Below are 23,594 nucleotides of genomic sequence, written 5' to 3'. Positions count from 1 at the left end.
TTGAGCTCTTAATCTACTCACTCTATCAGAAAAGGCAGTATTATTTCACTTCAAAGAAATTTGGAGCACCATTAAGAAATTATCGACTTAACATTAAACATAATAAATAAAACAAAACCAAAAGCACTTATCATTTTATTTCTAAACAATGGCAGTAGGGGGCACCCTGCATCCAAAGATAGACAATTCAGAAAGTAATGCCTTCATTTACTCCTTAAGATTCACAACAGTACAGAGGGCTTCACTCCAAATTATTAATTCAAAGAATTATTTGAAATGGCATAGATACTCAACTAACAGTTCACTATTTGAAAAGGTCACTATGAAAAGTTGTACTAGTCAAACTGAGAGGAAAAAATACGTCTCAGGAATGCTCTGTTTTTATTTTTGTTTTTCTTTTTTACCAAAACAAGCTTCTCTAGTTCAAGGAACAAATTTTCTGGACTTTCTTCTTTGCTTTGTAGAAGCTGTTTTAACTCTGCAGCATTAATACTCATCGTCCGTGATGGATGAGCTCCATCTACTTCCATGAGACCACTATCGTCTCCACAACATCCCTGTAAATGTCACACACAAGTTAAATTTGAGAGCAGAGAAATTTACAAAGATGTTTCCTAACTTTTTCAGTTATTTAAGCCACTTGCTGCAAACTTCACCTCAACATTTTGGTTCTACTCCAGTACAAATGGCTAGTTTTAAATTTAATTATTGCAAGAAGGATTTAGTCAGCTCAAAGCTGAAATAAGTTTTAAAGTAAGACTCACAAATTAGGTAGGCAAACACACATATGCAATTTACTGGCACGAAAATTTCCAACAAAAATATCCAATGGCAAATACACTGGCACCCAGGTATGTAACACATTGCTTGATACTTAAGGCAATAAAATGCCTGCTACTACAAAGAACTGATGTAATGAACATAGCCCTGCTTTAAAATGGCTCATAAACAGTATGGTTTTTCAAAACTCAGAACATAAACGTATACCTACCAATCAACATGCAGGATTTAATATTGTTAAATGGGCACAAATTTTGTTTGGAGCTCATATCATTTGTCCTATAACTCATCAAATGTCAATGAAGGCTGAATAAAAATTACTTTTTTAAAAAAATAACTTTTTCATTTTCTTTTTTTTTTTTTTTTTTTTTAAGATTTATTTATTTGAAAGGCGGAGTGACACAGAGAGAGAAGGAAAGGCAGACAGACAGAGATCTTCTATCTGCTGTTCACTCCCCAATTGGCCGCAACCGCTGGAGCTGAGCCGATCCGAAGCCAGGAGCCAGGAGCTTCTTCCTGGTCTCCCACGTGGGTGCAGGGGCCCAAGGACTTGGGCCATCTACTGCTTTCCCAGACCACAGCAGAGAGCTGGATCAGAAGTGGAGCAGTCAAGTCTCGAATCAGCGCCCATATGGGATGCCGGCACTTCAGGCCGGGGCATTAACCCGCTGTGCCACAGCATGGCCCTGAAAATTACTCTTAACAAAAGCCTGCTCAAACTTGCTGTACAAGAATCATACTTGCTCCCATATGGGTACCAGTTCCAGACCTGGCTGCTCTACTTCCAATCCAGCTCTCTGCCATGTCCTGGGAAAGCAGTTGAAGATGACCCAAATGCTTGGGTCCCTGCACCCATGAGGGAGACCTGGAAGAAGTTCCTGCCTCCTGGCTTCAGATCGGCCCAGCTCAAGCTATTGTGGCCATTTGGGGAGTGAACCAGAAGATGAAAGACCTTTCTCTCTGTCTCTCTGTCTATAACTCTCTCTAAAATACAAAAATGAAATCTTTAAAGAAAAAAAAAAAATCACCCATATGGGAGCCAAGTGGTCCTTTCAGAAAATCCTACACTGAAGAAGGGGCTTACATTTTATTAAGCAAAAAGGCACACAGTTTTAACGAGAAGTTCAAAAAACCACTGAACCTACAAAGGTTTTATTTGCTCTACTGGAAGTTAGGAACAGATTGGTAAATGGCATATTAGCTTTATTTTAAAATAATAATAAAGTAAATGAGCTAAAAATAATCATGGTGCACTAAAAGGAAGAATTGTCTTTAAAGGAACTAAAGATCAATAAAATTGGTAAAATATATTATTTTATAGAAATAAATATATTTAACCAGATTAAAAACCATCAAGGCACCTGTCTAGTTTTTTTTCTCACTCCTAGTAATTCATACCACTTTCAGATGGTAAGTTCAGTACAGCTGAACCAGAAATATTACAGTGATTCTTATTTTTAAGTTTTATTTATTTTATTTGAAATGAGCAACAGAGAGACAGAGAGGGAGGCAGACAGAGAGAGACAGAGGAGATCTTCCATCCATAGGTTTACTCTCCAAATGCTCATACTAGCCAAGGGTGGGCCAGACGAAAGCTGTAAGCAAGAAACACTATCCAACTTTCCCATGTGAGCAGAAGGGATCCAAGTACCAGAACTATCATCTACTGCCTCCCAAAGTGCACATCAGCAGGAAGCTGGAGTGGAAGCAAACTCAAGATTTGAACCCAGGCACTCCAATATGGGATGCAGGCATCCCAAGCAAAAGCTTAACCTGCTAAGCCACAAACACCTGGCCCTGATGACTACTTTGAAAAGTTAGAGAAAACATACCAAAATAATCAAGTTAAAGAAATGGAGGGGCAGGCATTGTAGTTCAGAGGCTTAGGTAGCCATATAGAATGCCAGAATCCCAGAGTAGAGCACTGGTTCACGTCCCAGGAGCTCCACCCTTCTGATGCAGCTTCTTTCTAGTGCACCTGGGAGGCAGCAGATGATGGTCCATAGTACTCCACTTTCAACAGTGGAAAGAATAGCTAGAGAAAAGGTCAACAATGAAATAGAAGGTTTGAGACCCAGAAGAACAACCATAAATCAACTATTCTTCACAGACTAAACAGCAGCAGAAGATACAACACTTCTGTGCATATGAGATATTCTGTAGGACAGACCAGATGCTAGATCATAAAACAAGGATCAATAAATTTAAAAGGATTGCAAGCAAACAAAGTATGCTCTCACCATGAATGAAATTAGAAATAAATTAACAGGAGGAAATTTGAGACACTCATAAGTATGTAAAGAAGTAAACACAATTATAAGTAACCAATGGGACAAAGGAAAAAAAAAAGTCACAGGAAAATTAATACTTTAAAATGAACAAAAATTAAAACATGAATACACCAAAACTGAGGGATGCAGCCAAAGCTGTACCCAGAGAGAAATACAACTACAAGTGCCTATATTAAAATGTAAGAACAATCTCCAATCAATAACCTAATCATCTACCCTAAGAAACAGAAATAGCAAAACTCAACCTGAAGAAAACAGTAAGCATTAAAGCAAAGAAAAATAGAGAACAAAAAAGTAATTTAAAAAACAACGTTGTTTACAGGAGTACCCCCCCTTGTCTGCAGGGGATAAGTTCTAAAATCCCCAGTGATGCCTGCAATCATGGATAATAAGGAACCCCATTACATTCATAGGTTATAGTATTTCTTATATATACTAACACATATGATAAAATTTAATTTATAGACTAGGCACACTAAGAGATTAATAAGATAGAAAGTTATAACAATATAATAAAACTATCAGCACCACCACTCTTGCACTTTGGGGCCATTATTAAATACAAGCATTACTTGAACCCAAGCACTGTGATAAACAGTTGAAATAGCTACTAATTAACAGATGGAGGGTGCATACAGCATGAACATGCTGACAAATCAGTAATTCATATCCTGGGAAGAATGGAGGCGTATACCAAGAGATCTCATCACGCTACTTGAGAGCAATATACAATATACAATATGGGGGCCAGCACCGTGGTATAAGGTGAAGCCACTGCTTGCACAGCCAGCATTCCATGTGGGTGCTGGTTCAAGTCCCGGCTGCTCCATTTCTGATCCAGCTCTCTGTTATGGCCTGGGAAAGAAGTGGAGGATGGCCTGAGTCCTTGGGCCTCTGCACCATTGTGGACACCCAGAGGAAGATCCTGGCTACTAATCAGTGCAGCACTGGCTGTTGCAGCCACTTGGGGAGTGAAGACCGCTCTCTCTCTGCCTCTGCCTTTCTATAACTCTGCCTTTCAAATAAATAAATCTTAAAAAGACCCAACAACATATGAATTCATTATTCATTATTTCCAGAATTTTCCACTTAATATTTTCACTACAGCTTGTTTTGGGTAACTAAAATCATAGAAAATAAAACCACAAATTAAGAGGAACTAGTGTATATGAAAAGAACAAAACTGACAAACCTTTAACTACACTAATAAAAGGGGGAAAAAAGAGACAACTCAAATTATTAAAATCAGAAATTAAAAATCAGAATGATCATTAACAACCTTGCAGTAAGAAAAAAAGGTTTCTAAGAAAATATGAGCAATTTTATGCCATCTTAGATAATGAAGATACACATAAAGGAAAAAATTCAAATTCCTGAAAGAACAGAAGCCACTAAAACTGACTCACGATGATACAAAAAATATGAATAAATTGCTAAATGTAAAAAAAAAAAAACAACTGGAATTGGTATTGAAAAATAAAAGGGGGAAAAAAAACTTTTCACAAATAACAGCCCAGGATCAGATAGTTTCAGTAGGGAATTCTATCAAATGTTTAAATAGTTAACAATCCTTTAAGAACTCATCCAAAAGATAGACAAGAACACTTGCTAACTCACTTAGTGAGGCCAAAGAAATCACAAGAAAACTAAGTTATAGACCAAGATCCATTTTGAATATAGATACCAAAATGCTCAATAAAATAAAGCAAACTGAATCCAGTAACATATAAAAAGTATGATTATCTCAGGAATGCAGGGCTGGTTCAACATGCAAAAGTCAATTGTTCAGTACATGAAGAAGAATCACATGATCGTCTTTAAAGACTAAAAAAAAATCTGACAAAATTCAACATTTCAGGGCTGGCGCTGTGGCACAGTGGGTTAACGCCCTGGCCTGAAGCGCCAGCATCCCATATGGATGCTGGTTCGAGACCCGGCTGCTCCACTTCCTGTCCAGCTCTCTGCTATGGCCCGGGGAAAGCAGTAGAAGATGGTCCAAGTCCATGTGGGAGACCAGGAAGAAGCATCTGGCTCCTGGCTTCGGATTGGCACAGCTCTGGCCGTTGCGGCCATCTGGGGAGTGAACCATTGGATGGAAAACCTCTCTCTCTCTCTCTCTGCCTCTCCTCTCTCTGTGTAACTCTTTGAAATAAATAAATAAATCTTTATATAAAAAAAATTCAACATTTCATGATAAAAAAGACTTAAGTTAGGAATTAAATGGATGTTCTTCAACCTGATACAAGACTTCTACAAAAAACCCACAACTTAAATATTTAATAGTAAGAGTAAAAGCCTTTTCCCTAAGATAGGAACACAAGACAAAGAAAGACATCCATTCTTGACATTTCTATTCAACACTGCAGAAACAGTTCTCACAAGAGCAATTAGGCTAGCAAAACAAAAGGCATTCATATTGGAAAGGAAGAAATAAAACTAAATTTGTAGACTACACAATCTTGTATATAAAAAAAATCCTAAAGAATCCACTAGAAAAAACAATTACATCTACACAAGTTTAGCAACACTGTAAGGCACAGAATCAACATTCAAAAATCAACTGTATTTCTAAACACTTACAAGGGAATATCCAAAAATAAAAAAATAAAAAAAACTCTCCCCAAAACACTTCCCGTATGAGAGGTACAAAGTTAACGAAAGTGGTATTAAGACTTGTATTGAAAACCGTACAACACTGAAGAAAGAAGTAAACAACCTACATGGAAAGATAGCCTATGTTCATGGACACGAACAGTTAACATGATATTAATACTCCCTAAATTGTCTATAAATTTAATGCAGTCCTAATCAAAATCTCAGAAACCTCTTTTGTAGAAATTCACACAAAGACAATAAGTAGATTAGAGTTAGGGAAAGAGGAAATGTGGAATTTCTGGCAATGGGTATCAGACTTCCTTTTGGGATGATGAAAATGTTCTGAAGTTAAGACAGAGGTATTATTAGTTGCATGATTCTAAGAATATGATTTTAAAAACTCACTAAATAGTTTACAGGCATGAAATTTACAGTATATGAACTACATGTCAATGTTATTTTTATAAAACATTTATTAATTATGTATTTGAAAAGTAGAGTTACCAAGAAGTACAGCCAGAGACAGAATCTGGTACCCACTAGTTCACTCTCCAAATGGCCCCAACGGCCAGGGCTGGGAAAGGCCAAACACAAGAGCCTGGAACTCCATCCAAGTCTCCCACATGGATGCAGGGGCCCAAGGACTTGGGCCATCATCCCTACTTTCCTAGGTGCCATTAGCAGAGAGCTGGATTAAAAATGGAGCACCCAGGACTTAATCCAGCACCCATATGGGATGCTGGTATTGCAGGCAGCAGCTTAGCCTACTGCATACCTCTATAATGTTATTCAACAGGAGAATTTAGATGAGCAAATACAAACTAGAAAATGAACTAGGAGAGATTTTTAACAGCCAAGAAAGAGGACCTCCTGAGATGATGTACAAAAGGGAACATGAACAATGTTTCAAGATCTCTATTTTGGAGGCCAGGGAAGATCAATGGTATGAAAGTAGGACACAAAAAAGATAAATCAAGTTAATGGTGAAAATCATGAATTTTAGTTTAGATATTCAGAGATTCTTACTATTAACTAAGGGCAAGGATTTTTTTTTTTTTTTTGAGTTAAGGGAAGGTTTATTGTCCAGTGGGGGAAGCCTGATGGGCCAGGGGGAGAGGGCAAGAGAGTAAAAGAGAGGAATCAGGACAGAGAGATCGAGAGAGAGAGCACGTCAGGGCAAGGATCTTGAGATGTAAAGACAAGAGAAGAAAGTGCTCAGGAAAAGTATGAGAACAGGATCAAGGTCATATGCAGAAACAAAATGTCTCAGGAGCACATTTTCCTCTGATTAACAAAGGAAACAGATTAGAAAGAATAGAAGGGGCTGGCGCAGTGGCATAGTAGGCTAAGCCTCCTCATGTGATGTGGGCTTCCTATATGGGCACCAGTTCATGTTCCAGTTGCTTCACTTCCAATCCAGCTCCCTATTAATGGCCTGGGAAAGCAGCAGAAGATGGTCCAAGTGCTTGGGTCCTGCACCCAGGGGAGAGGCTCAGAAGAGGTGTTCCTGGCTCCTGGCATCAGACAGGCCCAGCTCCGGCCATTGCAGTCATTTGGGGAGTGAACCAGCAAATGGAAGACCTTTCTTTTTCTTTAAAAAAAAAAAAAAAGTATTTATTTATTTGAAAGGCAGAGTTACAGAGAGGCAGAGGCAGAGAGAGAAAAAGGGGTCTTCCATCTGTTGGTTCACTCCCCAAACAGCCACAACGATGGAGCTGCGCTGATCTGAAGCTAGACACTTCTTCCAGGACTCCCACATGGGTGGGTGCAGGGGTCCAAGGACTTGGGCCATCTTAAACTGCTTTTCCAGGCCATAGCAGAGAGCCAGATGGGAAGTAGAGCAGCCGGGATTTGAACCAATATCCATATGGGATGCCAGCACTGAAGGCCCCTGGAAGACTTTTCTCTCTGACTCTTCCACTCTCTGTCTGTAACTCTGCATCACAAATAAATAAAATGCTAAAAGGGGGGGGGGGGGAGCAGCACTATGGTGTAGCACGTAAAGCCACCACCTGTACTGCCAGCATCCCATATGGGCGCTGGTTCGAGTCCCAGCTGCCCCACTTCAATCCAGCACTCTCTATGGCCTGGGAAAGCAGAAAATGGCCCAAGTCCTGGGCTCATGCACCCTTGTGGGAGACCTGGAAGAAGCTCCTGGCTTCAGATTGGCACAGCCCCAGCCACTGCAGCCAGTTGGGGAGTGAACCAGTGGATGGAAGACCTCTCTCTCTCTCTCTCTGCCTCTCCTTCTCTTTCATGTAACTCTTTCAAGTAAATAAATAAATCTTTTAAAAAAAAAAGAAAGAAAAAGAAATCAAGGGGCCTTGATCCACTTAATAAAGAAGGCGAGAAAAGGAAATGGATTGATGAGGGATGAATAAAAGCATTCATTAGCATTTCTAAGGACTAATCAAATTGTAAATAACATGAATGAACACAATGGTTAGTGGTTTTTGATAAGGAATTGTTTACCTGATAACATGGGAAAATAAACCTATCAAATTGGTCCATCAATTTATTTACTTTTATTTGAAAAGCAGAGATGACACACACAGATACTCCATCTACTGGCTCACTCTCCAAATTCCTGCAACAGCTAAGGCTTGATCAGGCTGAAGCCAGGAGCCCAAAATTCAAACTACATCTCTCATGTGGATGACTAGGCCATTACCTGGGGCCTTCCAGGATACGCCCTAGCAAGAAGCTAGGAATGGAAGCAGAGCTAGGATTACAACCCAGACACTCTGAGATGGGATGAAGGTGCAAATACAAGCCCCTCAGGGTGAACCCACAACATGTTACTTAGGATCTGGTGAAACCAGTAAGTAGCCTTCCAGCAAATTAACTCTAAAATCACTTAAAGGCAGTATGGTTCTACTGCTAAACATGCAAAGCTTTCAAAATCTAAGTATCCAGTAAATGTAATCATTTTTAATGAACTATGTACACCGCACAACAAATAATGATTTGCCAATAAAATCAGGAAGATAGCTGAGTGTGTGGCTCAGTAGGTTAAGTTGTCATATGGGACATCTGCATCCCATAATGGGAAGGCCAGTTTGAGTCACAGTTCCTCTGTTTCGGATTCAGTTTCCTTCTAACAAGCGTGAGAAGACAGCAAATGATAGCCAAAGTATTTGGGTGTCGACCACGCATGTGGGAGACCCAGATGGAGTTCTTGACTCCTGGCTTTGCCCAGGTCCAGCCCTAGCTGTTGCTAGGGACAGAGATCTATGTCTCCCTCTCTGTTTATTTATTCAAACAAATAAATCCTAAAAACAAAAAATTGGCAAGACTATAACTACAAATATAACAGATAAGAAGGGCTTACTGGATTAAATATTCTCAATATAAACTACATGCATAAAAATGGTAAATTTATTTTCATCCTGAATTCACTCCTACATTATATTTATTCTGACAACATTGTATGAAACAAGTTGTTAACAAACTTTCCCAAACAGAAAGTTCAAACATGAGCTAAGTTTCTTAAACAAGTACTAACAAAGTATATACTGGCCTACACATTTTGTGGGTAACACATTTAGGCAAAGCTGTATTATACTGTAGTATAACACCCCAGGACCTCACAGAGCTTTTCATATATTAATTTGTACAGATAAGCTCCATCAGGGATACTTTTTGAATGTTTGTGATTTCCACTTTTTTTTTGTTAAAGGATGTATTTAATTTATTTGAAAGGTAGAGTTATAGAGACAGAGAGAGAGGTAGGGAGGGAGATCTTCCATCTGCTGGTTCATTCCCCAAAAGGCCACAACAGCCATGGCTGAACAAGAGTGAAGCCAGGAGCCAGGAGCTTCATCCAGGTCTCCCACATGGATGCAGGGGCCCAAGCCTTGGGACATCTGACTGCTTTCCCAGGCAGGAAACTGGATGGGAAGTGAAGGCAGCTAGGATTCAAACTGGCACCTATATGGGATGTCAGAATTGCTGGCAGTGCTTTATCCTCTATGCCACAATGCAGGCACCTAAACACTTTTTTTTTTTTTTTTTGTCTTTTGTAAAGTTTTATTTGAGAAAAAGAGTTACATAGAGGCAGAGGCAGAGAGATCTTCAATCTGCTGGTTCACTTCACATGGCCAAAACGGTCAGGGCTGGACCAGGCAGGAGCCAGGAGCTAGAAGCTTCTTCCAGGTTTCCTATGTGGGTGCAGGGCCCCAAAGCTTTCCCAGGTACATTAGTAGGGAGCTGGATTGGTAGTGGAGCAGCCATGTCTCAAATCAGTGCCTATACAGGATGCTGACAATGCAGTCAGCAACTTTACCACCACCCCACGATGCCAGCCCCTCTCCACTTTTTAAAAGGCTTCTGGAATTGGATTCATAATATACTATGATTTTGGAAAATATTAATGAGAGGAATTTTAAGTAAGTCCTAACAGTAAGACGTTAGGATACAGGAAATAATAATTCATATTTATGATGGATGCAAAGTACTTCAGTATAAAATGAGTTGCATTCACTCCAAACTCACAGCATCCAAAACATAATCAGTAAATGCTTATGTGACAATAAGCGAAAAATTAAAATAATGACAAAACTTAACTTCTCTGAGTCACTTCGGCAAGGTATCTCAATGTCAAGATTTAAAATGGAAAACACAATGGGGCTGGCACTGTGGCACTGTGGGCTAAGCCTCCACCTGAGACGCTGGAATCCCATATGGGTGCAGGTTCTAGTTCCAGCTGATCCTCTTCCAATCCAGCTCTCTAATATGGCCTGAGAAAGCAGTGGAAGATGGCCAAATGCTCAGGCCTCTGCACCGGCGTGGGAGACCCAAATGAAGCTCTGGGCTTTGGATGGTCCCAGCTCTGGCAGTGGCGGCCATTTAAAGAGTGAACCAGTGGATGGAAGACTGTTCTCTCTCTCACTTTCACTGTCTTTTATCTCTCAAATAAATAAAATATTAAAAAAAAATCAAAATAGAAAATACCATAGGTAGCATTTTTTTCTATTTAAGTAGTGAAGTCATAAAGTATTCACAAATTAATGATGCCTAGAACTAAATTAGATTTTTATATATTCTTTAAAATATCTTCATAAATAAAAATTCTATATTTATAGCAGGACATGGGCAAAGGAAAAAAACACCATTTTGAGATGAACCTGGTAAGTGAAAATATAAAAACACCATTCTATGTTCCAAGACATTTTCTTCACTGAATCAATTTTTAAACTTAAAACAAAACTTGTAAATTTAACAAATACCAAATATATTTACAATCACTTACCATTGTGTCAGAGTTAAGAATCTGTCTCATAAATTCTAAAAACGAAGATGCAAGTTCTCCTGTGTCCTTACTAAATGTGCTGACAACTCGTTTCAGTAAGCTATGCAGAGCACTACTGTTTTTCCGTAAAGAGCTGTAAATAAACAGGAGACAGCAGCCTAAGTATGAGCACATAAAACAAGTAGGAGAAATGAACCATCTCAATTCAAAAAAATTTTGACAATTTTTAAAAATGTAAAAACAGCTTTAGTATATCCATAGATACAATGTAACAAAGCAATATGTACAGCTACCTGTCTCTTTTAAAGTTAAGCTTCAAGTTCTTAATAAGGTTAAAAGGTTTCCCTAGAGAACAAATTTATAAAACTCATCAGGAAAAACTCACCAGTTCTCTATTTAAGATTTTTATAACCTGAGAATTTTGGGAAAAAAAATATTTATTTGTATTCAAGAGAAAGACAAGGGCCAGCGTTGTGGCAGAGTAAGTAAGGCCACCACCTGAGACACTAGCATTCCATTTGGGCGCTGGTCATGTCACAGCTGCTCTACTTTTTTTAAAAATATGAGCTTCTTCTAGGTTTCCCACATGGCTACAGAGGCCCAAGAACCTGCACCATCTTCCACTGCTTTCCCAGGAACATTAACAGGGAGCTGGATTGGAAGTGGAGCATCCAGGACTTGAAATGGTGCCCATATGGGATGCTGGCACTGCAGGTGGAGGCTTAACCTTCTTTGCCACAGCACTGGTCCTTGCTCCAATTCTGATCCAGCTCCTTGCCAAGGTACCTGGGGAAAGAAGCAGAGGATGGCCCATGTGGGAGACCCAGATGAAGCTCCTGGCTTTGATCTGGTCCAGTGCGGGCCACTGTGGCCACCTGGGGAGTGAATCAGATGATAGAAGATTCTCTCACTGACTGACTGATTGTTTCTCTCTCTCTAACTCTCTGAAAATTAAAATAATGCAGATAGAAGGAGAAAGAGAGATCTTCCATCCACTGATTCACTCCTCAAATATCCACAGCAACTGAGGCAGTGCAAGGCCAGAGTCAAGAGGCAGGAACTCTACCCAAGTCTCCCACATAGGTGGCAGGGACCCAATAACTTGAGCCATTACCTGCTGCCTCCCAAGTGTGCATTAGTAGGAAGCTGGAATTGGCAGCAGACTTGGGACTGAAACCCAGGCATTAAAATATGGGATGCAGGTGTCCCAAGCAGGATCGAGTCATACACAGAGAGGAAGAGAGAGAAAGGGAGACCTTACATCCGCTGGTTCACTCCCCAGACAGTTACAATGGCTTTGGCTGGACCAGTCTGAAGCCAAGAGTCAGGAGCTTTTTCCAGGTCTCCCATGTGGGTGCAGGGCCTCAATGATTTAGGCTATCCTCTGCTGCTTTCCCAGGCACATTAGCAGGGAGCTGGATTGAAAGTGGAGCACCCATATGGGATGTCAGCACTGCAAATAGCTGCTTAACCCACTGTGCCACAACACTGCCAATCCTCAAGCTGGATCTTAACCAATGCAAATGCCCCTCACTTGAGAACTTTTTAACTCATGGAAGTTACAGTTGTCTCACAAGCCTGCTCAGGCAACCTAACTTGCATAATTACAAAGAACAATTATCCTTGTTAATACTCTAATCTGGGCCAGCGCCGCAGCTCACTAGGCTAATCCTCCGCCTGCAGCACCAGTACTCCAGGTTCTAGTCCTGGTTGGGGTGCCAGATTCTGTCCCCATTGCTCCTCTTCCGGTCCAGCTCTCTGCTGTGGCCCAGGAAGGCAGTGGAGGATGGCCCAAGTTCTTGAGCTCTGCACCCACATGGGAGACCAGGAAGAAGCACCTGGCTCCTGGCTTCGGATCGGCGCAGCGCGCTGGCCGTAGTGGCCATTTGGGGGGGGGGGGTGTGAACCAACAGAAGGAAGACCTTTCTGTCTCTCTGTCTAACTCTGCCTGTCAAAAATAATAATAATAATAATCTGACACAAAGAAATCAAGGGTCTATAGCACATGTCCATAAACTCTGTAAAGAACCAGATGCTTTGCAGGCTATCCATAGCTCAGTTTGTTTATCTCTTATACACAACAGTAGTCTTAGTAAAAGTAAAAAAAAGTCTTAAGAAAGTAGTTTTAGCACACAAATAACTTAATTTCAATAAAACTTTATTTACAAAAATTGGCAGCATACTGAATTTCCCCAGTAGACCAGCTTGCCAACTCTAATACACAGATTTCAGAACAAGAAATAATCATCAATTGCTATTTATTTAAGTATATATAGTTATAAATTTAATATGTAAGTACATATTTATGTATAAATATGTATAAAACCTTCATAATAGTCTTATTTAAATTATTCTATGCATTATATGGTTCCTCTAGTATTCAGTCATGTCTTTTAAGATATAATTAGCCAAAATCCAAATAACTGTATTATATATTACATAAATACAATATAAAATAATATTAACACTATACATGTTATATACTGAGATGCTTTTGCAGTAAGACTTTGGTAAAGCAATACAAAAAGGAGAAAGATTAAGATTCTAGCTCTTGAAAACTTTATAGCATAATAAAATGTAAACACACAAGAGGAATGAGATTGAATACAAAGATAATATTGTTATTAGAAAAAGGATAGTGGGGAGCACTTTAACACAGCAGGTTAAGCCACTACTTGCAACACCAGCATCCCATGTCGGAGCTCCAGTTCAAGTCCCAGCTCCTCTAGTTCCAATCCAGCTCCCTGATAATGTGCCAAGGAAACCAAAAGATGTCCCAAGTACTTGTGCCCCTGACACCCATGTGGATGGAATTCCAGGCTCTTGGCTTTACCCTCAGTCATTGTGCCCCACTTGGGTAGTAAACCAGCAAATGGAAGGCATCTCTTAATATCTCTGTCACTTGATTTCTCTCTCTCCCTAGCAAATGGAAGATATTTCCCAATACCTAACTTGCCTATCAAATAAATAAATACACCTTAAAAAACAAAACATAAAAGAGGCACAGCTGGTTAAACCACCACCTACAATGTCGCATCAAAGCTCCTGGGTTCTGGTTTCAGCCTGAGCTTTGTAGTCAACTGGGGAAATCAATCAGCAGATGGAAGATCTCCCTGACTCTAACTCTGTCTTTCAAATAAATAAATAAATCTAAAAAAAAATGCAATCTTAAAAAGAGGAAAAGCATGGGTTCAATTAGATTATACCAATTACTAGTCTCTACAAACAACTTTAAGCAACAGAGTCATACTTACACAGTTAACCAAAAACTGGAGCCCAATACATACCTATCAGAAGATCTAATGAGAAGCCAGCATTGCGGTGCAGCGGGTTAAGCCACCACCTGCAATGCGAGCATCCTATATGGGCACTGGTTTAAGTCCCAGCTGCTCCACTTCCAATCCAGCTCTTTGCTAATGGCCTGGGAAAAGCACCAGAAGATGTCCCAAGGCTTTGGCCCCTGCCACCCACATGAGAGACCCAGATGAAGCTCCTGGCTATCGGCTCTAGCCTGCCCCCCATACCACCGCCGAAACCTTTTATTTAAGGAATACAAACTTTATGTATTTCATAAACACAACTTTAGGAACACAGTGATTCTTCCTATCATACCAGCCCTCCCACCCCTCTTCCTCCTCCCTCTCCTATTCCCATTCTTATTTTTTACTAGGATCTATTTTCAATTAACTTTATACACATACGATTAACTCTATACTAAGTAGAGTTAGTTCAGCCTGTCTTAGCTCCAGCTGCTGCAGCCACTTGAGGAATAAACCAGAGGATGGAAGTGTACTCGCTCGCACGCTCTCTGTCCCTGTCTCTCCCTCTCTAACTCTGATTTTCTAAAAAACAGATGTATCTTGAAGAAACAAAAAAAAGTTCTAATGAAAAACTGACAATACCAAGTTCTGGTAAAGATGAGTAACAAGTGGGACTCTAACACATTGCTAATAGGAATGTAAAAGCAGACTGGCTATTTCTAGTAAGAAACACATACCTACCACATGACTCATTCCTAGGGGCCCAAAATCATTCCTAGGTGTCTACCCCAGAAAAGTGGAAACTTAAGTTCACATCAAAATCTATGTGCAGGGGCCGGCGCTGTGGCATAGTGGGTAAAGCTGCCACCTGCATCTTTTACAAAATAAAAGTTTCTTAGAATGACACATGTTCATGTTCTTCTATGTCAAATAAAAAGAAAAGTTGATTTTACTTTGTGAAACCACCATTGTCTGGCTATTCGGGGTTAACAAAGGCCTAAAAGGAAAAGAAAATGCCTCCAGGGCTGTTACTGGCATAGTGGACTAAGCCTCTGTCTGCGGCTCCCGGATCCCATATGGGTGCTGGTTCAAGTTCCGACTGCTCCTCTTCCTATCCAGCTCTCCACTATGGCTCAAGTGCTTAGGCCCCTGCACCCACATGGGAGATCCAGAAGCAGCTCCTGGCTTTGGATCAGCTCAGCTTCAGCCATTGTGGCTATCTGGGGAGGGAACCAGCAGATGGAAGACCTCTCTAGGTCTTTCCCTCTCTATAACTCTACTTCTCGACAAATAAATAAAAGATCTTAAAGAAAGAAAGAAAATGCCTCCAGAGAATTCCTCAAGTCTCCTTTTAACATTCTTCTGCTTAGCCTTAGCAACATACTCATATTAGAAGAAATAAATGCCTACATGGCCCTAACTCCAAGACAAGCCAGATGTCATCTATAAAAGTCCAATTAACCAACCTGATTCTCATATCCTCTGTACCAGGATATCCTCTGATTAATAAGACTGTCAGATCTGGGAAATGAATCAATAGATGAAAGATATTTCTCCCTTCTCTTTTTCTCTTTTCTTTGTCACTCTGCCTTTTAAGCTGGAGAAAACAAAGTTTCTGAGACTGGCACTATGGCACAGTAGGCTAAGCCTCTGCCTGAGGCACTGGCATCCCATTTGGGCACCAGTTTGTGTCCTAATTGTTCCACTTCAGATCTAGCTCTGTGCTATGGCCTGGTAAAGCAGCAAAAGATGGCCCAAGTCCTTGGGCTCCTAAACCTAAGTGGGAGACTCAGAAGAAGCTCCTGGATTCTGGCTTCCAATCAGCCCAGCTCCGGCGGTAACAGCCGTTTGGGGAGTGAATCAGCAGATGGAAGATCTCTCTCTCTCTCTCTGCCTTTCAAATAAGTAAATAAATCTTCAAAAAAAAAAAAAAAAAGAAAAGAAAAAAAAGAAAAAGAAAAACCTATGCACAAATATGCTTAACACTTTCATTACTAACTGCCCAAAGTTAGAAACAATGTAGCCTGCTAGAATATGACTCACCAATAAAAAAGATTCTATCACCACCACCACATTTCACTAATGAATCTTTTTCTATAAATACAAAATTAAATCATGAATGAAACCACACCTTCAACTTTCTACAATAGGTAGGAATTAATTAATTTGGGGTGATGACAGTGAAAAAAATCAAATCTCAGAATATATTAAATTAGATAAAAAGTTACCTTTTTAAATGAAATAATCCATAATCATGCTCTGCAAGAAACATCATAGTTCTGACACATGTCAGTAAACAGTTATAACTGCTCTCAGAGTTAGCTAGTGTAGCCAGCAGACAGTCACAGATTGAGGCCATCAATTCTTTGTTTGGTAGAGAATTGGAGAGCTGCTCCAACTCAGAAATAGAACCATCAGATGAGCTTGGCAAAATAAGTGCAATGTCCTGTGAGGGTAGGAAGGTTGTGGGGAAAAACAGAATTCTTATATGATTATTACCATCACTTAGCACCTTTATATCAGAACACAGTGATTAATAATTATCTCATTCAAATATTGTTACATGCCCATCCAAACATAAATTCAGACACATTAAGAACAAAGGAGTCGGCCGGCACCGTGGCTCAACAGGCTAATCCTCCGCCTTGTGGCACCGGCACACTGGGTTCTAGTCCTGGTTGGGGCGCCGGATTCTGTCCCGGTTGCCCCTCTTCCAGGCCAGCTCTCTGCTATGACCCGGGAGTGCAGTGGAGGAGGGCCCAAGTCCTTGGGCCCTGCACCCCATGGGAGACCAGGAGAAGCACCTGGCTCCTGCCTTCGGATCAGCGCGGTGCGCCGGCCACAGCACGCCAGCCGCGGCGGCCATTGGAGGGTGAACCAACGGCAAAAGGAAGACCTTTCTCTCTCTCTCTCTCTCTCACTGTCCACTCTGCCTGTCCAAAAAAAAGAAAAGGAGTCATTTTACCCTTTTGTAAAAGTTAACAAAAAATAGTTAACAAAAATACACACCTAATAATACACACCTAAGAATACTTACATATTTTACTACTTTAAAAGTAATATCTTACAAGGTTTTTTTTTTCTTTCTATCTTATAGCATATATTATATTTTCAGATGCTTAAATTTAAAAAAAGTTTAGGATGCCTAAATTTCTTACCAGAGTACTGGTTCAAGTCCCAGTTACTCTGCTTCTGATTCATCTCTCTGCTAATGCCCTTGGGAAGAAGTGGATGATGGCTCAGGTACTTGAGTTCCTGCCATCCACATGAGAGACCCAGACAGAGTTCCTAACTCTTGGTTTCAGCCTAGCCCAGCCCTAGCTGTTACAGCCTTTGGAGGGAATGAGAAGATAGATGGCAGATCTCTGTTTCTCCTTCTCTCCATGTCACTCTAGTTTTCAACTTTGGCCCACTCTAGAAAACTTTCAATAAACATATCAATATTGGAATTTTAAAACATCAAAAAAAAAAAAAAAGAGGGGATGGATGCAGCAAATGAATATTACAGCAGTCTTCCAATTAAATACATGCCTCTACTTTTTAAAATTCAAGTATTACACAATCCTAAGCAAGTTTAGCCAACAATAATTATAAAAACTCCCACTATTCCTCTTACACAAGCAAGTAAGATTTCACAGGAGCATTTTTTGTTATGTTTCATCATCTTTAATTACTTAAAAATACTGCAAACCATTATTCAAGTTCTCCTAAAACTACAAAACAAACGTGAATAAGAAAACAGAAACATAACAGTCTGAACAGAGTTCACAGTTGAGGTCTGTGTCAATATGGCAGTTAGAACACATTAGTGCTATTCAGTATACTCATCCATCCTGACGTAGACTATGTAAGATTTACCAACCACTGAAGTATACAGATACAAGGATTTAAAATATTCTTCCTATCAGGCCCAAAAATTATTTTCTACCAGGTCACCCTTCTGTGAAAACAAGTCACCAAAAAAAAAGGTTCCTTCTTGAGTCTTAAATGAAAGCAGACTGGACATACATGCTGCTAGAAAAAGATAATTATCCAAAATGAGCTCCTATTAAAAAAATATTCTGGGGGCTGGTGTGATGCAGGTTAAGTTGCCACTTGAGAGCCAGTACCCCATATCAGATGTGCTACTTCAAGTCTTGGATGCTTTATTTCCAATCCAGCTTCCTGCTAATGTGCCTGGGAAAGCAGTTAATAATGGTCCAAATTCTTTGGCTCCTGCCACCCATGTGGGAGACCAGCGTAAGAGTTGGCTTCTTCTGCCTGGCCCAAATTTTGCTGTAGCACATGTTGGGAAGGGAAACAATAGATACAAGATATTCTCCCTCTACTCTATGTTGCTCTGCTCTTTAAAGGTTAAGCGCCATCTGCAGTGCTAGTATCCCATATGGGTGCTGGCTCTAATCTTGGATGCTCCACTTTTAATCTAGCTCCCTGCTAATGTGCCAATGGCCCAAGTACATGGCCCCTGCACCCATGTGGGAGACCCAGATGAAACTCCTGGCTCCTAGCTTCAGCCTGGCCAAGGCCTGGCTACTGGGACCATTTGGGGAGTGAACCAGCAAATGGTTCTCTCTGTAACTCTGACTTTCAAATAATGAATTTTTTTTTTAAAAAAAGAGAGAAAAATTATTTATAATAGAACAAATAAAAATACTAAAAGGAATAAAGTAGACTCTTTAATTAACACACAATTATTCTTAGGTGTTTAAATTTAATTGAAAAGTGATCCCTGTTAAATATAAGAGTGGGAATAAGAGAGGGAGGAGATGTACAGTTCGGCTCAATCGGACTTACCCTTATGGTAGAGTCAGAAACATGCCAGGGGATTCCAATTCAATCCCATCAAGGTGGCATGTACCAATGTGATCTCACTAGTCAAAGTGATCAGTTTCAGTTCATAATTGATCATAATGATAGGATTAAGTGTCAAAGGGATCACATAAGCAAGACTAGTGTCTGCTAATAATAACTGATAGAATTAAAAAGGAGAGAACAATCCAACATGGGAAGCAGGATACACAGCAGACTCAAAGAATGGCAGATGTCCTAAACAGCACTCTGGCCTCAGAATCAGCCTTTAAGGCATTCGGTTCTGGCTAAAAAGCCCACGAGAGTGTCCCAGGCATGGAAAAACCAAGACACTGTGGCAAAAAAAAAAAAAAAAAAAAAAAACCTAAATTAAAGATCTCTGTGAGATCCTTGCTCTGAAGGGAGGAGAGAACTTCCACTTTGACTATGGCTAAATAAGATCGGAGGTGGCAAACTCAAGAGGCTTCCATAGCCTCCACAGTCGGGTGATTACCGACATCATAAATAAGAGTGTCAATTGTTAAGTCAACAACAGGAGTCACTGTACACTTACTCCCCATGCAGGATCTCCGTCCTTAATATGTTGTACTATGTGAATTAATGGTATAACTAGTTCTCAAACAGTACTTCACACTTTATTTCTGTGTGGGTTCAAACTGTTGAAATCTTTACTTAGTATTTACTAAATTGATCTTCTGTATATATAGATAATTGAAAATGAATCTTGACGTGAATGGGATGGGAGAGGGAGTGGGAGATGGGATGGTTGCGAGTGGGAGGGAGATTATGGGAGGAAAAAGCTGCTATAATCCAAAAGTTGTACTTTGGAAATTTATATTTACTAAGTAAAAGTTTTAAAAAATTATATATAATATATAATATAAAATATAATAAAATATATTTTTTGCCTGGAAAAATTATATCTGATAACCAGTCAGCAGGAGCACGTTGATACACTAAAGTGCCACAAGATATAGAAATCTTCAAAGATTCCAACCACAATGGGCTTTAAAATTCTCATTAACTCATGAATCTGGAATTCAATAACACAGACAGCAGGAAACAATACTGTTAACCAACAAACTATGTGCAGAGTAATCTAAAATACACTAAAACTGTAGAGAACATAAAGTTAACAGGAGAGTGTGATATTAATTCAATCAATCACAAGGTTATAAAATTTGAATGACTTGGTATAAGATATTACTGGAAGGAAAATGAAAATAGTAGACATAACCAACCTGAAAAAAATACAGAAGCAGTGGCAGATAAAGCAAATACCCGATATCATAATGAGGAAAAAAACTTTACAGAAAAACCTGTGAAACACTAACCCAAAGAAATAAAGCAATATGGGGCCAGGGTCATGGTGAAGTGGGTAAACCTGCCACCCACAACACTGGCATTCCACATGGGTGCCAGTTCAAGTCCCAGTTGTTCCACTTCTGATCCATCTCCCTGCTAATGTCCTGGGAAAAGCAGTGGAAGATGGTTCAAGTGTTTGGGCACCCCACATGGGAGACCTGGAAGAAGCACCTGGCACCTGGCACCTGGCCCCTGGCTCCGGCCCAGCCCAGCCCCAGCCACTGTTGCTGACTTTCAAATAAATAAATAAATTTTTTAAAAGAAAAAATGAAATAAAGCACCAAACTATTTTACTATTCCTTCACTAGTCAAATTTATCTCCTTAAACAAAAGCAGAAGGAATAAAACACAAGGGAGAATTCTTTGTTCATTGCTAAGATTTACATCAGAGAAGCTTGAAAACACAAACACACACAGATTTCATAAAATAACTATAAATACCTGGTCACAGAGAGATTGCAAAATGGATGTGATGTATTCGACACACTGCTGGCGAATAACACTGTCTCCAGGAGACCGAACCAAAGCTAAAAGATCTTGGAAAATCTCTGCATATCTTTCATCACCTTTAATAGTTCCATTAATTAGATGCAAAATAGCTAATTTACAAGCTTTGTGTGAAGCCAGAGCATCAAGAAGAGCAAGCAACCTGGTGGTTTGGCTAGTATACTGTTTTTCTTTATCTTCTGAAGTGCTGAAATAAAATCAACACATTTAGTAAACAAAGTTCTGGACTTTAAGGCATTGTTTAATACTTATTATTCAATATATACCAGCTTAATGCATTTCAAATAAGATTTACAAACCACTAAAGTATACAGATATATTCATTCCTTGAATATAATGACAACTTCCCTGGAATTTTATAATTATTATAAAATTTTATAAATTCAGGTTTTCAATAAATTCAAAGCTTCTTTGTACTTCACCTTTCAAACACTCAAAAGACTTCAAGGTATCTTGTATGTAAAATGATGAGGTGAATCTTCCTAATTAAAATAAATCTACAAAAATTCATACATACATATATGTAAATGTGTGTATTTATATGAATACATATTATCTGGGCATTTTAAATCCTAGTTTCCAAATTCTAAATTCCAAAAAAGTTTATGTGTCAAGAATAACCTGAAGAAAATGTTTTAATGCAAAATGAAAATACCTTTGCAAGTCTTCTACAATCAAATCCAACACAGTTCTCATAATCAGAAGTGCAGTTGGTGAGGCAAGGTCACACAATTGAACACAAATACGCCGTAACATATGTTGAATGGGTTGGCAAGTTGTGCCAGAGAAAGAGCGAACTATTTCTTGGAGCAACTTTGCTTGAACATGAAGGTGCATGCTCCACAATTTTCGGGTGTTGAGTGCCACTGATATATCATGTGGCTCAATAACCTGTTAAAAAAGTATAATGTGTGTGTACATAGACTTTTAATATTTATTTATAGTCACAAAAGCTGTTCAGGGAGAACTGTTGTAAAAAGAGTATCATTTCTACATGCTTTTAACATCTGATTTTCTATCATATAATTAAACATTTGCTTGAATTCAATGAGTCTAAAAATATCTTAATGTTGTCAGATCAGCAGTCAGTTGAGCAGAGTCCACTGGTGGAGCAACCTAGTTACTGGCACATCTAACACACGGTAAATAGGGGGAAAAAGGATTTGAAGTAACAGAAATACGTGAATACAATTATACATAACAGCACAAAACTCATTTTAACATAAAAATTTGTGTAAAATGTTACCCCCATATTTCATCAATGACCAACTAGCTTCAGTTTTATCTCACCTTCATCCAGTTATTTTTATGTCTTTTCTGGAAGAGGAGGATGAGGGTTTTTGTTTTTTAACAAAACCACTGGCTCTTAAAAAAGTATTACCGCAGTCATTTATAAGATGCATGTTATATGGAAGTGATACCTGAGTTGTTTGCATGGGCAATGGAAGAGGCAGCAGCTCTGAAAGAAGTATGAGTCCAGAAAAAAATCCTTCAGGAACTTTCAAGATTGAAGAAAGAACTTCTTTTAACATTAAAGACCAAGTATTATTGGCCAGTGTCTCTTCAGAGATAGTGAGTTTTTCATTAACTCCTTGTGTAAAAGTCAGTAAAATATCAATGATATCATTCTGAATTTTCTGTTCATCACTATCCAAACGACCTGAGAGGGGGATAGAGCACAGGAGCATGTGTAAAGTAACAAGTGCTGAGGGAACACGCATGTCCTTAAACTCAAAGGATCCACCTCTCAGGAGTTCTGTTAACATTGTTTTAAGAAGAGTGAGTGTGCAGCGAGCCATTGAAATAGTAGTAACTCTGTGAAGAGTAGTGCCCATGTTGACATGGAGCCTCCAAGGCTGAGTCAGAATACTATTCAATTTTTGCAGAACCCGAATAAAGGTGTCCATTCCTTCTGCAGAAAAGAGCTGAATAACTGCAAGATTCCATTTCAGGTCTTTCTGTTGACCTTTATATAGGATAAGAGGGGGGAAAAATTAATTACTTATATGTTAATGATTCAGAATTTCGACTATTTAATAAATGATACTTATCTAGGTTTAAATAGTAGTTCTTAAAGTAGAGTGGTCATATTACCTTCTACGGGAGGTGGTGGACAAGCCACATTACAGAGAACACGTAAGGCAGTGGTAAGGCCAACTCCTTCTGGAGTCATCAAGTTATCAATATTCTTTAAAAATAAAAATGAGCACAAAGTTTAATTTGACAATATCCATCAAAGAAAATTCCAAACAATGCATTACTTAAAAAATATGAGCTTTAAGCTAATTACATACGACATTCTATATTTATTAAGTACATTTAAAATATAACTAAGTCTCTAGAGCTAAAAAGGTTTCTCAAGATCATTTGATCTCTGACATACATTGTTCTATATGTGATACCACATTACTGCAACACCATCATCCCATATCAGAATGTGGGTTCAAGTTTCGGCTGCTCAGCTTCTGACCCAGCTCTCTGCTAATGCACCTGGGAAAGCAGCAGAAAATGGCCCCACTGCCATCCAGGTGTCCTGACCATTTGGGGAGTAAACCAACAGATAAAAAGACCTCTCTCTCTCCTTTGCCCACTCTGCCTTTCAAGTAAATAAAAATAAACATTTTTTTTTTTAAAGTTAACTGCAGCATGTAAGTAACATTTAAAAAGTACTAAAACAAGGGCCAGCTTTTTGGTGTAGCTAGTGAAGTCGCTACCTATGACTCTGGCATCCCATAT

General features: G+C 39.3%; 1 protein-coding gene across 2 annotated transcripts in view; it reads right to left on the bottom strand.

The window, feature by feature from the left end:
- Positions 1 to 23,594, bottom strand: part of VIRMA (vir like m6A methyltransferase associated) — a 75,431-nt gene that overhangs the window by 8,658 nt on the left and 43,179 nt on the right. Inside the window, exons 12-18 of one of the 2 annotated variants that reach the window (XM_062188236.1) lie at positions 22,953 to 23,046; positions 22,280 to 22,824; positions 21,514 to 21,749; positions 20,793 to 21,045; positions 16,406 to 16,623; positions 10,918 to 11,050; positions 405 to 557 (exon numbers count right to left, since the gene is read on the bottom strand). In XM_062188236.1, coding sequence (XP_062044220.1) covers positions 405 to 557; positions 10,918 to 11,050; positions 16,406 to 16,623; positions 20,793 to 21,045; positions 21,514 to 21,749; positions 22,280 to 22,824; positions 22,953 to 23,046 — 1,632 coding nt within the window. The remainder of the gene's footprint in view (positions 1 to 404; positions 558 to 10,917; positions 11,051 to 16,405; positions 16,624 to 20,792; positions 21,046 to 21,513; positions 21,750 to 22,279; positions 22,825 to 22,952; positions 23,047 to 23,594) is intronic. The other variant, XM_062188237.1, reaches the window with a different exon arrangement.

Source organism: Lepus europaeus, chromosome 4 (assembly GCF_033115175.1).
Source record: "Lepus europaeus isolate LE1 chromosome 4, mLepTim1.pri, whole genome shotgun sequence".
NCBI lineage: Eukaryota > Metazoa > Chordata > Mammalia > Lagomorpha > Leporidae > Lepus > Lepus europaeus.
This window is presented reverse-complemented; position numbering and strand designations above follow the sequence as displayed.